Source organism: Accipiter gentilis, chromosome 26 (genome assembly GCF_929443795.1).
Source record: "Accipiter gentilis chromosome 26, bAccGen1.1, whole genome shotgun sequence".
Taxonomy (NCBI): Eukaryota; Metazoa; Chordata; class Aves; order Accipitriformes; family Accipitridae; genus Astur; species Astur gentilis.
This window is the reverse complement of record NC_064905.1, coordinates 11960076-11973805: the sequence shown is the minus strand read 5'-3', so window position 1 is coordinate 11973805 and position 13730 is coordinate 11960076. Positions and strand designations below refer to the sequence as shown.

Sequence of the window (13730 nt, the reverse complement as noted above, 5' to 3'; positions counted from 1 at the left end):
CTGATTTTTAATTCTGACTTCTCAAGATTGGTATTGCAGGCATTACTAGAATTGAAGGAAGACTCAACAAATGGGAGGCAAGATGTCTCATGTACCTTACTGTTTCATTATCTCAAGCCATTTGAAGTATACTTACCAAATATTTCTCCTTCATATTAACCAAAGCCATAATTTAAAACGTGTACGGTTCAGACTTTCCCAACTAAACCATTAAATTCCACGTCATACAAATCTGATGCCTCGTTAGCATAAGACAACATAAAATATCCTGGCACTGCATTATTTTAATTAGCAAATTCAAAATAGCTGAAATTATATGTAAACTTTGAAATCTTTACAGTATCATAAAAGGTCACTAATGGAGGCAAAAAAATCACTCTCATTCCCAAAACTATTCACCTATCCATGCTATCTATGTATGACATACATTTTGACATTTGTAGAAACACCTCGATAAAATTTTGTACAATTATATTAATCCACCTTGAATTTAATTTTTCTGTGTTCAAAAAGAACTTTAACATCAGTTCTAAAGATTTTATTTCATTCATGTTCTAAGAGATTCACCTCTGAACTCACATCAAGCACGGAAAGCATCTGTTCAAATAAGAAAGCAAAATGTGAGCAATTCAAGACAGACATTTGTTCTAAACTGCTTCTCTACAACTATTGTTATTATAGCAGTGAATATATATTTTTTGTCCCTAACTCTAGCTGTGAAGCTGACATTTCTCCAAAGCACACAGATCTAGCTTTGTTAAGTTTTAAAACCAGTGGTGAAGTAAAAAACAGTATTGCACAAAGACTGATGTGTATCAAGTTATAATGTCCTTTACTTCCAGTGATGAAATGCTAAAGCAGTATTGATTGCAGTGTTGCAAGAGGCATTCTTTGTATTAGACAATGATCAGTCATCTTGGACTTTAAACACCTAATGCTGTTTTAAGAGCAGGAATCCACTAGCTCCTAGAATCCTGATCCATTTCCAAGTTTATAAGTTACATTCTGACCACTACAAAATACTATTTTTCAATGAAATATTCTGGTATTTTTCCTCTCCTCAGAACAGTTTATTACTGACACAGAGCGGGTGAAGTACTTCTACCCGGATGTGCTGCATTTCAAATAGCATTAGAAAGATCAGAGTTTGGAACCATTTGCTTTATTAGTCTAGCCCAATATCAAATTTGCTATAAAAAGCATGGCGCTGCCCTGTCTCTCCACAGTATTTATTTCCTTGGTTATTTATATTACAAGGTTATTGAGGCACCTTAGAGAAACTATCACAAGCATTTAAATTCTTAAATTCTTTGTTTTCCTTTCACACACTTCTTACTGGTTTCTTCCTTTCTTATTAGTATTTAGTTTATTGTTTTGGTTTCTACATTACTAGTTCATAACTATTTCAAATGTTTATTTTTAGTTAAACTAAAATACCTTAGCAGGATTGAGTAAAAGTCCTTGGGTCTGCATCGTGGACCCATTGGGATCCAACAGCTGCGTAACTCAGGAAGGGATGCCAGAAGACAATCTACATTTTCAGCAGTCCTCACAACATGGCAAAAATAGCCTAAAATACAGGTGGAGCATTTTCTGAAAACCTGACAACCCTCAGTAGCTACTCATTCTTTCATTCTGGCTTTCATAGTGTATTGTGTTTCTCTGCATGGAATTAACCTCAAGTTCAACCCATGAACAGCTACAAAATTCTTATTTCACAAAATGTAGAACCTCAGTAGTTCCAAGTCTTTGTTGAATTTGTGGCACTTAAGCTTTCAGTTGTCTGGGCGACATGAAGGAAGAAACCCAGGCTGAGTAATTTCTAGTTTATTGCGCTGTGTTTGAGCTGGAGTACGTGAGCCCAAAGATAGTCTCTTGTCTCTCAAATGTCTGTTTTATGTTGGGTTGAGCTATAGTAAGGAACAGAGGGGTTTGCTGCAATGCTAAGTTTTTAATGTTGAGAACAGAAAATTTAAACATTTGAGAAAAAAAATGGAATTGAGCTGGTTAGCTGAGGGGGACACCACCTTCTCCAATAGAAGCTTTTTGTGGGGAGGAGTTTATAGTTTTCCCCTTCTGAGTGAACCAGCTAGCTGTCACTTTTGTAGTATAAGGTCCATAAGCTTCTAATCATACTGCAAAAACTTTAAAACACAACCCTGCGCACCGATACAAAAGACTAACTGGTCATATTCCTACCCGCAGCTATTAGCAATCACATAAAAAGGAAGACTGGCTAAAATGTGGCCCACATTCATACTCACACTCTCCAGTGGTTCCAGGAACTTGTCATAGCAATGGAGGAGACCGCCATAGGCTACAGCACCCTCAAAATGCGGATATGTTACTATCTATTTCTTGCCTCTTTCCAACAAAAGGTCTCTGTGCTCCCAGGCTATCTAATCATCATTGCCAATTTGTGGTGCTGAATTGCCCCAGCCTCAACACCCTTGGGAAGATCAGTCTTATTTGTGGGTTGTTTGAAACAGTTTGCTCCTCCATATCTCTGCTTATCAATTAGAAGATAACAAACCATGTTGAGCACAACACTAAGAGCCACTACTATTGTTACTTTGAATTTGGATATATTCCTGAAATTAATGCAGCAGTCCACCTCTCTGGAAATGCAGAATAGTTCAAGAACTTGCCATATAAGTAAACCTGTATACATCTATCCAATGAAAAGATGTCAGTCATGTACGTCCTAAATGAAGACCAGCCAAAATGCCATGCTCAACTGGTTCAGAGGTTTGCACAGTGCTTATTATAAAAGAACTCCACTAATTCAGTTGACTACTTGTCCTGATACTGAAAGGGTCGACACTACTACAGAAAGTCACCATGGGCAGTTTTTTAGAATTTGTATACAATTTAAAGGCCTTTTATAGTGAGACTGCTTTGAAAACAGTAGCACAAATTTTGCCAGTCTTAACTTCCAAGATGGACAGCACATTTTATCAGAAACACATATTATACCTGAAATACATATATGTATTAGATACCTAACATAAAAATAAAGACTGATGACAGGTTAGTGGTAATGGCCATATCGCTGAAGAAATATGTAACTATACATTTAATTCCGTAACACCGAAAAAGCTGTAACAGTCAAGATATTGATGATTAACTGGTAACTAAGTGTGAGCTATTCTCAGGTACATGTTAGTTATGAGTTATAAAGCACATAAGCCACACCATACTTAGCAAAAAAGTGATGTTTTCTTCAAAAGACTTCATGTAGAGTGAATTAATAACAATGCGGTGTTTTTAATGGATCAATTCACAAAGTCACAGTGCCTTCCATAGAGCTGCATTGCTTACTGTATACATTTTTATTTATTTATTTATTTATAAAGAAAAAATATAGGGGTAATGACTACCCTGGAATAAAGCAGAGTATGTATACTTCAGTAACTAAGTTAACTACAGCCTGATACTATTTACCCAGGTTGATCACAAGAACTTGGCTTTACACAAGTTTGTTTAGGGCATCTAAAATTTTGCTTTATCAGAGGGCTCAAAGGGCACACACATATTTATCCTTAGGAAACAGAACTGAGGCAGAAAGACATCAGGTCGACCACAAGGCCATTAAAAAAATTAAAAAAAAAAAAAAAAAAAAAAAAATCAACCTGCAGTCTTAATACCTCACTATGTTTAAAATGTCAGCCAACATTTCAAAAGACATTCATTAAATATAATTTTGAATAAGCACAAGAGGTGACAGCTAGCAGATATGGTTAAGAGAGAGCTATCAAGACTGTAAATAGTCTACAATAGCAAACACAACAGTTTTGAACTATACACTGGCCAGCTCTGTCTACAGAAAAATACAATTATTCTGATTCTCGTACTATCTAGAAATCATTTGTAAGTATGTAGAGTGCTCATAATAATGTAATCTCATTGTTAAAGCATAAAGAGTAGAACTCAGGACTTCACGTCACAACTTTGTCATTGCATTCATACAGCATGGGGAAACCACTGCACCTCTGTGACTACAGTGGTTTCCCCACTAGCACCCAGACAGTTTAGTTTATGTTTAGAGGTGTTGTAAAAAATGGAGCCACTTGTAAACAGGAAATCACTAAATTCTAATTCCTATTCCAATTTTATTTTTCAAAGCCCAAAGACATTTCATTCCAAAAAGAAAGTCACTTGGTACTAAGCAAGTATGATATATACTAGGACATCCTTCTATGCAAAAGAAATTAAACATTAATTTTTCATGCACAGGAAGATTATACTTTACACTTAAAAATCCCATACGTAAATTCTCTTGCACATCAGAAAAATGTACACCTAACTTAACTATTAAAGTATACATTCATTATATTTAATCACAGCATTATCATCACCTGAAAAATTAAGATTCCAGAACCTGACAGTTTCTATTCAGTGCTTCCCACGATGGGCCTCTTAATGCTAAAAATCCAAACTGTACAAAAAGTAAAGCCTGGCAAAGTACAAGCACTTGCTGGTAGCTAAGGCTGTACCTAATCTTAGAAAATATGATTCTGAAGACCGAGGCATTAATAATAATGCAAAGTATGCCATTGTGTTAAGCAATTTATTGAAGGTGATTAAGCAGTATTTATGGAGTAGGTGTAGTTGTAAAACTGGGGCTCATTTTACATATTTAAATCTTTGTCAAACCAGAATACTTGTGAAAATTAGAAAACTCAAAATTACATTTGTTACCCTCATTATAGCACAGGAAACCTGAAACTTTCTGAAAGCTTGTACGTATTTCCCACAATCCAAAGGCCTTGTGTCTCAGGCAAAGTAAGTGTGTAGGGGAGAGGTAGTATTGTAGGTACTAAAATTTCCACATTTTTCTTTTAATTGCAAAGCATATTTGGACTTGATTATGCTTCTGGGTAAGCTTCTCCTCCTTCCCACCACCCTGCAAATGCTGTATTCCAGCTCCCAGTCCAGAATTCAGTGAATTAAAGGCTTTGAATAAACAGGTTTTTCCTGAAAGGATGTTGCTGTGTGCTGCCCTGATCATCTTTTATAGCTTCACCAGGGAACAATAAGAAAAGGCTGGAAAAGTTAAGTGATGCATAACATAGGAGTTTTTTTGGGAGGGAGCACTTCTGGCTTAGTCAAACTTGAACTTTTTTTTTTTTTTTTTAAGTGTTAGAAATTACAGACCTTTATAAAAATTTCCAGTAACTTGTCTGATTCTATTTTAGCTACATATTAAGTTTTTTTATGTATCTTCCAGAAATTATTTTCCACAATATCTTGTGTTCTCAGTCTTTATGCTGGGCTGCTAAGTATGCAATTTTCAAAGCAAAATGCTTAATAAGAGCACTCCTTTTAATCTTAGGAAAATACAAACATAATTCAAATAGCTTCTAACAAAAGCTCTCTTTAAAAAGAAACCCTGAGGTCAAAAACGCACAGGAGGGCCAAAGCTGAAGTATTAACGTCAGTAGTAAGTTTATAAAACAAGAACAGTGTTAACTTCCACAGTACTTAACTTGTGCATGTCATACCACATTAGAGTGCTTCTAATTCCACAGATCAGTAGCTGTGGGGAACTGCATACAAAACACTAATTACTACACAGCTGATGTAGTTATAGAAAAATCCAACTTCAAGTATTTATTCTATTTTAAAATGATAGCTTGAAATTTCTTGGAATAATTGCTGTTGCTAGAATAAAAATAAAATTCTGCAAAACAAGTAGCCTCATTTTATGCAACCAGCCATCATGATTTATAAAAAGATTCCTCAAAAACAAAGGACAAATGTTAAAATAAAGAGGCATGGTAAAGAAATGTATTTGCAAAATTCCTTCAAGAGGAAAGCCTGGCATATGCATTCAAGAGGTTGTTTTTTAATTCCAGTTCTCCATGAATTTGTTTAACGCACGTATTAAATCAACACATTTCTATGAGCAAACAAATCATGACGTATAGCTCAGAATTAAAACACATTCTGTAATCACGTATGTGTTTTCTCAAACATTCCATATCTTCCCAGGGGAAGAGAAAGTCTCTCTGGCACAGACCCTCAATGGATTTGGAAGGGGTTATATACCTGGAAACTAGCCACTGTAGAAGAAAGGAAAAAACATTTTGAACAAGTGGATATAATGAACTGCTCTCATGTACAAAATTCTTTGAAACGGGCAGTTATTTTCAAGCCTGATTCCAGGAAGAAACACAAATTATTTTTAAGCATTTTTACAGAAAGCTGAACACTATTGCTTAACTTGCTTGTGCCTTCAAAGACCAATTTAAAAAACATCATCATACATTTGAAGATGAGATCTGGAAACCTGGAAATGCCTATCAAAGCAAGATTTATGCATTGCATAACAGGCAGGATGTTCCACTCTCATGAGGAAGTGCAAGTACATAGCAAAAGGAAAGCCAAAACAATCTTGAAGGCAATGCTGCAATAAAATGCAATTACTGAAAAATTAGTTTGTCAGTGCTGCTGGGAGAGAAGTAGAAAGAATTATTTTTAAAAAATCAGTAACTTTGTAAGATGCAGTAGTCACAGTCAAAGCATTTTCATTTATTAATTCTCAGGGAAGGCTGTTATGTCCAAGAGACTTTTTTTTTTTTTTTTTTTTTTTTTTTTAAATTCAGGAACCATTTTTTCATTTGGAGACCATTTCCTTTTCAAATGAACGCACAAAGAACAATGGCTTTTCTCTTTTGAAAAGATCTTTGAAGGGGGAAGCCTGCCCAGTGGCTAAAGCACAATATCAAAACTTAATTTCATTAACAGATCTTGTAACAGTCTTCTCCAACCTTTCTTCCAGTTCCATCTCTGCAACAAAAGGTTCCTACAGACATGCTACTTCTGAAATGTTATGAGACAGAATTCCAAATCAAAACCACTTAGAACAAAAAGCACAATGTTTTGCATGCAGCTCTCAATACCAAGCAAGCAATCATCAAATTGCAAGATTATCAGACAGATCACAGCAGTATTTTCCTTTCATCTGCACCATTTGGAATGCCCACTTCATCGCAAGCATCTAAGGGCCATGGGCAGAAATATTTGAAGTCAGCAGTAGCTCGCATTAGTGGCTTATAGGGACATTATGCAATGTTGTCCTCTCCTTAGAGCACTTACACTTGGTTACCCTAAGATTTCCATCAAAACATAGACTTCTGTGTTTCACCAAGCTTTGGAGTAGAGACAACCTTTGAGAAAAAAGAAAGTGACCTCCAAATATTTGCAACTGCTTGTTTACAACTTGCCTTCTAAAGAAACTAATTTTCACTAGATTGTAGCAACACTTCTTAATGATTTAAGCAGCAAAACATAAATATTAAATGAAAGGGATAGTTGTATCAAATTGCTCCATTATGTTGCTGCAGCAAAGACAGCTTTCAATTATTTCCTAAACAGGAATCTAAGAAGATTCCAGTAACAAAATAGCCTTGTCCAGTACACGATTGCATCATCAAGCATACTTCATATATATATGCATGAACACAAATATACAATAAGCAAAACTCCTTATTTCTGCTTTGTCAGGCACACAATCAGCATAGTCAAGAAAAAATAAAAAGACATCAAAGGTCAAATTTTACATCATTTGTTTCCAGCCATTCAAAAATTCAGTATGCTTTCAACACACAAATGACGGAGTGGCCAAAGGACCTAACAATTTTATACAAAAAAAAGTTACAAAAAGCAGTTGTCCAAGATGGCTTCAAAATTAATCAGCATCTTTCTAGGTCTGCAGTGCTGAAGTCCTGTTTTGCTGCCCTGCCCTTTTCTTCACAGAAGTGATAGTAACAGACTGGAAAGCACTTCACTCCAACACTTTCCTTTTCTTGGCATGAAGGAGTGTCAGACTTGGTCTTGACATGTACAGCTTCACCTTAGTGTTTATGTAAACAGATACCAACACGCTACACAAAAATTATTTCTTTACCATGATCAAAATACGTGTGTCTGATTATTTTATGTTTGGAACACAACCCAGAAGTCAAGGTTGACTTTGCCAATTTCCTGAAATTTCCTTGATGTCAAACCAAGCACGTTTCTATCACTGTGTATATATTTGGGCCTTACACACAGCAGCAAGGACACACTTGATCTCATTCTGTCACTCTGAACATCAGCTATGTGTCAGGGTACAGAATGAATTAAACTGTGAGCCAAGTCTCGCTGCAGTGAGGCTGAAAAAAGACCGACTCCAGCTGTGTCCCTTTTTCTAATGGCTTCAGTGTATAAATTTGGTATGCTGGACACAGGTTCATTATATTAATTACAAATCCTGACATTAAAATCAATTATTACTATGCATTCTAAATTTACAAGGGCTCTACCTGATATTGAACCAGCTAGTAGCTCTGCAGTAGAAAAAACGTCTCTAATGGAAAGTTATTGCCAGCAGCTGCTCTGTTGTCAGAAGGCTACATAGGCAGGCCCTGCAAACCAAACAGAAACTGAACAGTTTACGAAGAACTGAACTGTTCCTGTGTCTGAATCCACAAAGTCATTATTAAATATATTTGTTTCTTTAGGGTGGTTTATAACATGAGACATATTGCACAGTCTTTATCTACAGATCTTTCAAATTATTTTAAAGTAGGTCACCCTGGTTCTTACAGCAGGGCTAGAAATACTGCAATCATTTTGAAATTTTTACTTTTGCCCTCATTTGAAGATCCTGAAAAACAACCCTTTACAAGTAAAAGAACTCTTGGGTTTTTTGGATTCACCCTAAAGGAGTTTACAAAAGGCACATACACATAAAAGCTAGATTTAACTAGTGGTCAGACGAAGAGTACTTCTGTTTTAATTTTTACTGCAAATTAGGTCCAACATCATACAGTTCTTCTCAAATCCATGAAAAGTCATCCTAGAAGGAGAGGTTGAACTGCCAGACAACCTGCCTCCTGCCAGGATAAGACGATAATAAAATATAGGAGACCACCAACTGACACTCATCCAGATCTATTTTTGGTGATGATTTAGTGGCCTGTAACCAAAATTTGCTGTCATTACTCAGGAAAGCAAACTGCATTGATTACCATCATGTGAAAAAAAAAAAAAAAAATTAAAAAAAATCAAAGTTTCCAAAAAAAATGCTATAATTATGTTGCACTACAAGTTTGTATGATACTATAGAACAAAATACAATCACTTAATACTTTTTTCTCAGATGTGGTACATTCTTGAATACTTTAGAAGGCCTCAGATCTTTCATACTTCATCAGGCAGCACTTTTTTCCTTACTCCTTTTTGTAGATATACTTGCTACTTGTAACTAAATTTGTTCATCAGCTATTTCTGAATGCATGTAAGTATTAAGCTGAAGGAAACTGGCCAGTACAGATGTCTGATGGGCAACAGATATTTATATGGCCACCACTATTAAAAAAAAAAAAAAAGCACCAACCCACAACATGGTTCACAGGTTGGAGCGTAATTCACACTATGATATTTCAAGTTAGCCATATATATATTTTTTTTTTTAGTTGCAAGCACAGAAGTCTCACAATCAGACTGTACTGTTCAAACACCCGACCCTTTCTAGAGCATTTTAATGCACTTACGTGCTATTTTTCTTATGGATATAACAGAGTATGCTCACCTGGAAAGGAAAAATGTTGTCAGCTCTATTCAAACTGTCTTCCATCCACGACTTTGGAGCAAAGGCTGAGCTGGGTCGAGCATATTTCTGCAACTGGATATGATTACTTGCAAAATTCTTCTTTAAGGGCGAGATGGAGTTCAAGGGTGTTATCCCTCCGTTCAGTCCCCTGCGGTGGTCTCGACCTTGGGACCCACCCCACCCGCCATATCCACCGCCACCGGGGCTCCATGAAGATGGTGTAGGCGATGGACTTTGGTAGCTGCTCCATGGAGAAGGTGGCTTGTTAAGATTATTAGCCAAATGAGGCAATTGATTAAAAGCAGCATTTCTATGTGTGAATGGAGGTGGATGAGGACTTGCAGGAGACCTCCTCTGTTGCTGATGCTGATTGTGATGATGCTGAAAATGGGGGTGATGAGGGTGGTGTTGAGAGAGGGGTCCAATTTGGGGGGAAAAGCTACCACCAAAGCCAGGGCTGACGTGATGTGGAAAATTCTGAAACAGCAGAGCACCATTATTAGCTGAAGCAGTAGGAACCCCTCCCTGGTGAAAAAAACTTGCATCTTCATTGATTATTGTAGAAGAAGAAGGAGCTATAGCTGCAGACCAGTTACTAAAACCAGTCAGAGAAGATGCAGTGGATGTCAAGGGCTGCGTCGAAGTACCTAGCCCCGAAGCCTCTTGATAATCAAATCCTGTTAACACCGGCGATTCTATTCTTATTTTCTCCTTTCCATTGCCGTTCTCTGAAGAATTATCACCCTGATTTTCTTCAGTTTTAGCTTTCTCGGGTTCAGAGAGCATGCCTGCTTCCTGACTTTGACCAGGGGAAAGCTGCTGTTTTTCTAGGGACTCTTGCTTTTCCTGTTGCTGAGTTTTAGATTTTTCTGACCCCAGAATCTCATCCTGAATATTATGGGCAGCTGGAGCAGGAAAGAGCCAAGCTGACCCAGCACTACTGCCATTGGCAGCTGTGTTATTATTTATAAAAGCAGCAGGGCTAGGGGTTGCATTTTGATGATGGTGTGGAGGCTGCAGATGTGGATGAAATCTGACTGGAAAAGCTGACTTATTTCCAGTGTTGTTTTGCACTAACACTCCAAACCCGTAATCCCCCATTTATTATAGTTAGGGTTTGAATCCTCCCTGTAAGAACAAGTTGATGTTTAGTGTTTACCTTGTCCTCTTCTGAGGCAAGATTAGTAAGTATCCTGGTTTTAGCTAGATATTCCAGTTTCTCCCTCCACACTATTTATTTCAGATTTGGATAAAGACGTTTGTTTTTTGCAAAAGATAGATCTCTTCAACTCTTTAAACGTGTCAATTTGTGTCCGCTTCCTTCCTTTGGCCAGGAAGAAAGGAAAAATAAATCTTTGGTTCACAAAATAAGGTTTCCTTTTTCTAAAGGAAATGCACAGCAATGAGAGAAAAAGCTTCTGGGGAATAAGGATAAAGAGATTCTAACTATCCTGTTTTTTTCCTCCTCAGCAGCCTTGACTCGCCCATAAATGAGTTAGGAGGGAAGAAAAAAAAAAATACAATGACGTCTGGTCCCCCGACCCCTTGGCAGCAAAAAATAGATTTAAATCTGGAATAATTTAATACATCTCTATAATCTAATATATATTTGTGTCCTGTTCAAAAAGAGTCTTTGCTGTGGGTAAGGGAAAAATTTACCTCAGAATCTCAGCATTCAGAAGGGTGAAAAGGGGGAGTGAGTTGCAGAAGAGGCTTTTTCCCGTGCTGCTAGGTTTAACCTATTCTATTTAGTAATAATATACACTCTGTGCGTGCGTGTGTGTATGCGTGTGTGTGGTTGTTTAAAGGGGTAAGATCTTATCTCAGGAAATTAGTATTCTATGTGTGTTGGGTGGGGAGTGAGTTGTGCAGGAGAAGGGTGGATTCTTGATGCTGCTCCTTTTGGGCTGGGTTTCTGAGCTCGCCAGACTCGCTTCGTATTTACGATCCAGAATTTGCGTGTCCTTCATACGAGTCCTGGCTGTCCGAAGAGGAAGATTTTCATCTCAGGAATCAGCATTCAGCGTTCGGGAACAGGGAAGGGAGGGGACAGCGAGTTGTGCAGGAGGAAGGGGAAGGAGATTTTCTTGCTCTCCTGCTGCTGGGAGGGTGCTTTCTGATGCGGGGCTCGCCTCCTTCCACCCAGATACGCGGGTTCCCTGCAGCCGAGCGAGCCCCCGGCTGGAAGGCCGCCTCTGGATGTGCCCGTACGTGGTTCTCCTCCTCAGGGACTCGGCATCCAGCGGGGCAGGGGCGGGCGGCGCGGGCAGGCTCGGCTCGCCAGGCCCCGGGTCTCTGTGGGGTGCCCCCCGCGGTGTCCCCCCTCCCTCGCAAGACTCCTGGTGTCGGGGAAGGCAGGAGGGATTTTTTTTTTTTTTTTTTTTTTTTTTTTTTTTACCTCAGGAGAGGAGCTGCCTCCGGCAGGGAGGGGAAGGTGCAGGCGGCGGGGGGCCGGGCTCCTCTCTCCCCCATGGAAGGTGTTTAACCGGTTCTCCCAAATCGCCCGGAGATTACGGGACAGGGTCTCGGCCGCTGGGCGCAGCGGAGGGGGGGCCCGGCGGACTAACCGGGGCGCGGGGTCCGGCGGCGGCTCCTCGGAGCAGTCCTTCCCCTGCTGCGCGTCTTCTGGGCTCCAGGCGGGCTTCCTTCCCCCTCATGTAAACCGGCCGGGCACCGGGAGGGTCGCCGCGGGGGACGCTGCTGCCGGGAGGTGGAAGGGGGCGGGGGAGGCTCCGCGGGCGAGAGCGAGACGGGGGGGGAGGGCTGCCGCCACACCGGCTCCGGGGAGTCGGGAGGCGCTTCGGTAGCCGGCGAGCCTGGCCGCGACGAGTCCTCCGCGCGGAGCCTCCGCCGCCGCTGCTGCTGCTGCCGCTGCTGCTGCTGCCGCCGCCGCCTTGTTTTGCTTCTTTTTCTTTTTTTTTTTTTTTTTCCTGTCTCCTTCCCCTCCCCCCACCCCCCCAGCGGCCGCCGCTTCCTGCCTCGGTGCCGCAGCCGGTGCCTCCCTCCTCCCCACCCGGCCGCTGCCGAGCCCCGTCTCCTCAGGACCGAGCTGCCGCACGAAATGACAACCAGCTGGAGGAGGCAGCGCGGCACTTCCGGTTCGGCGCCGGGCGCGCCCCCGCCCCGCCCCCGGGCCCGGCTCCTCGGGCGGAGGCCCCGCCCCGCCCCGCTTCGCCCCGCCCCGCCGCCGGCCGCTTGGCGCCGCCATCTTTGGTAAGGGCAGGGACCACCACCACCACCACCACCCCCGCCCCACCCCCGGCTGCGGCGGCCACCTTTGGTTCGGGCACGTCGCCCGGTGCTTGGTGGCCATCCTAAGTATGGGCAGAAGGGTAGACGGATGCCGGCGGGGCGACCATCTTGGACTGAGGAGCGGCGGTTCCCGCCGCGAGCGGCCATCTTTGTGGAGGGCAGGTCGTCGTGCTCGGCGCAGGGCCGGGCCCTGAGGGGCCGGGCTGGGTGCGGGCAGCCCAAGCCGGTGTCCATCAGCCGGCGTTCCCGGCTGTAGCGTCGGGGCTAATATCTAAACATCAAATTGTAACGCCAGGGCTAATATCTAAACCCCAAATCCCACCCGGAACGCTTGCCCGTGTGTAACGCCCTCTGGCACAAAAGGGCCGAGGCCCCTCGAGCGAACCTTGCCCTTCCCTAAACGGCGCAGGCCTGTGGAGCCACCTCGCTCATGAAATGGAAAAGTCAGCAAAATAACGCAACAAAATGTTTGGAGGGGAACTTATGTGGAGAGAGTACCACAATAACTGACTTCCAGCTTTTTAGCTCTTGAAACATGGAACCCGGGTACAATGACAGTCATATTAAAAATCTGTGAAAAACTTTAGGAGTTTTCCAAGATTGTCTATCCAAAAGTCTCTTCAAACTCCGACTCACTTAGGTATTTTAAAGGCTTTCCCAAATAACTTGGGTTACATTGGTTTTAAAAAAGGCAAAAAACTAATCAGTGAAAGATACAAACAGATAGAAGCGAATAAATGGGCAGTAAATTTGGAGTTTTTCAGGGATGGTTTTTACAGCCAGGTCCTCCCCATCCAGTGCGAGGGGAACTGCTACCTATCACACAGGCTGAAGGGGGATTTTTCTGATTTTCAGCTGTATTTGTCAATGAAGGGAC

At 41.0% G+C, this 13730-nt stretch overlaps 1 protein-coding gene across 2 annotated transcripts in view; it reads right to left on the bottom strand.

Moving 5' to 3' along the window:
• Positions 1–12658, bottom strand: part of CPEB4 (cytoplasmic polyadenylation element binding protein 4) — a 45506-nt gene extending 32848 nt beyond the window's left edge. The window contains exon 1 of one of the 2 annotated variants that reach the window (XM_049829253.1): positions 9581–12658. In XM_049829253.1, coding sequence (XP_049685210.1) covers positions 9581–10702 — 1122 coding nt within the window. In that variant the 5' untranslated portion in view covers positions 10703–12658. The remainder of the gene's footprint in view (positions 1–9580) is intronic. The other variant, XM_049829254.1, reaches the window with a different exon arrangement.
• Positions 12659–13730: the final 1072 nt, after the last annotated feature.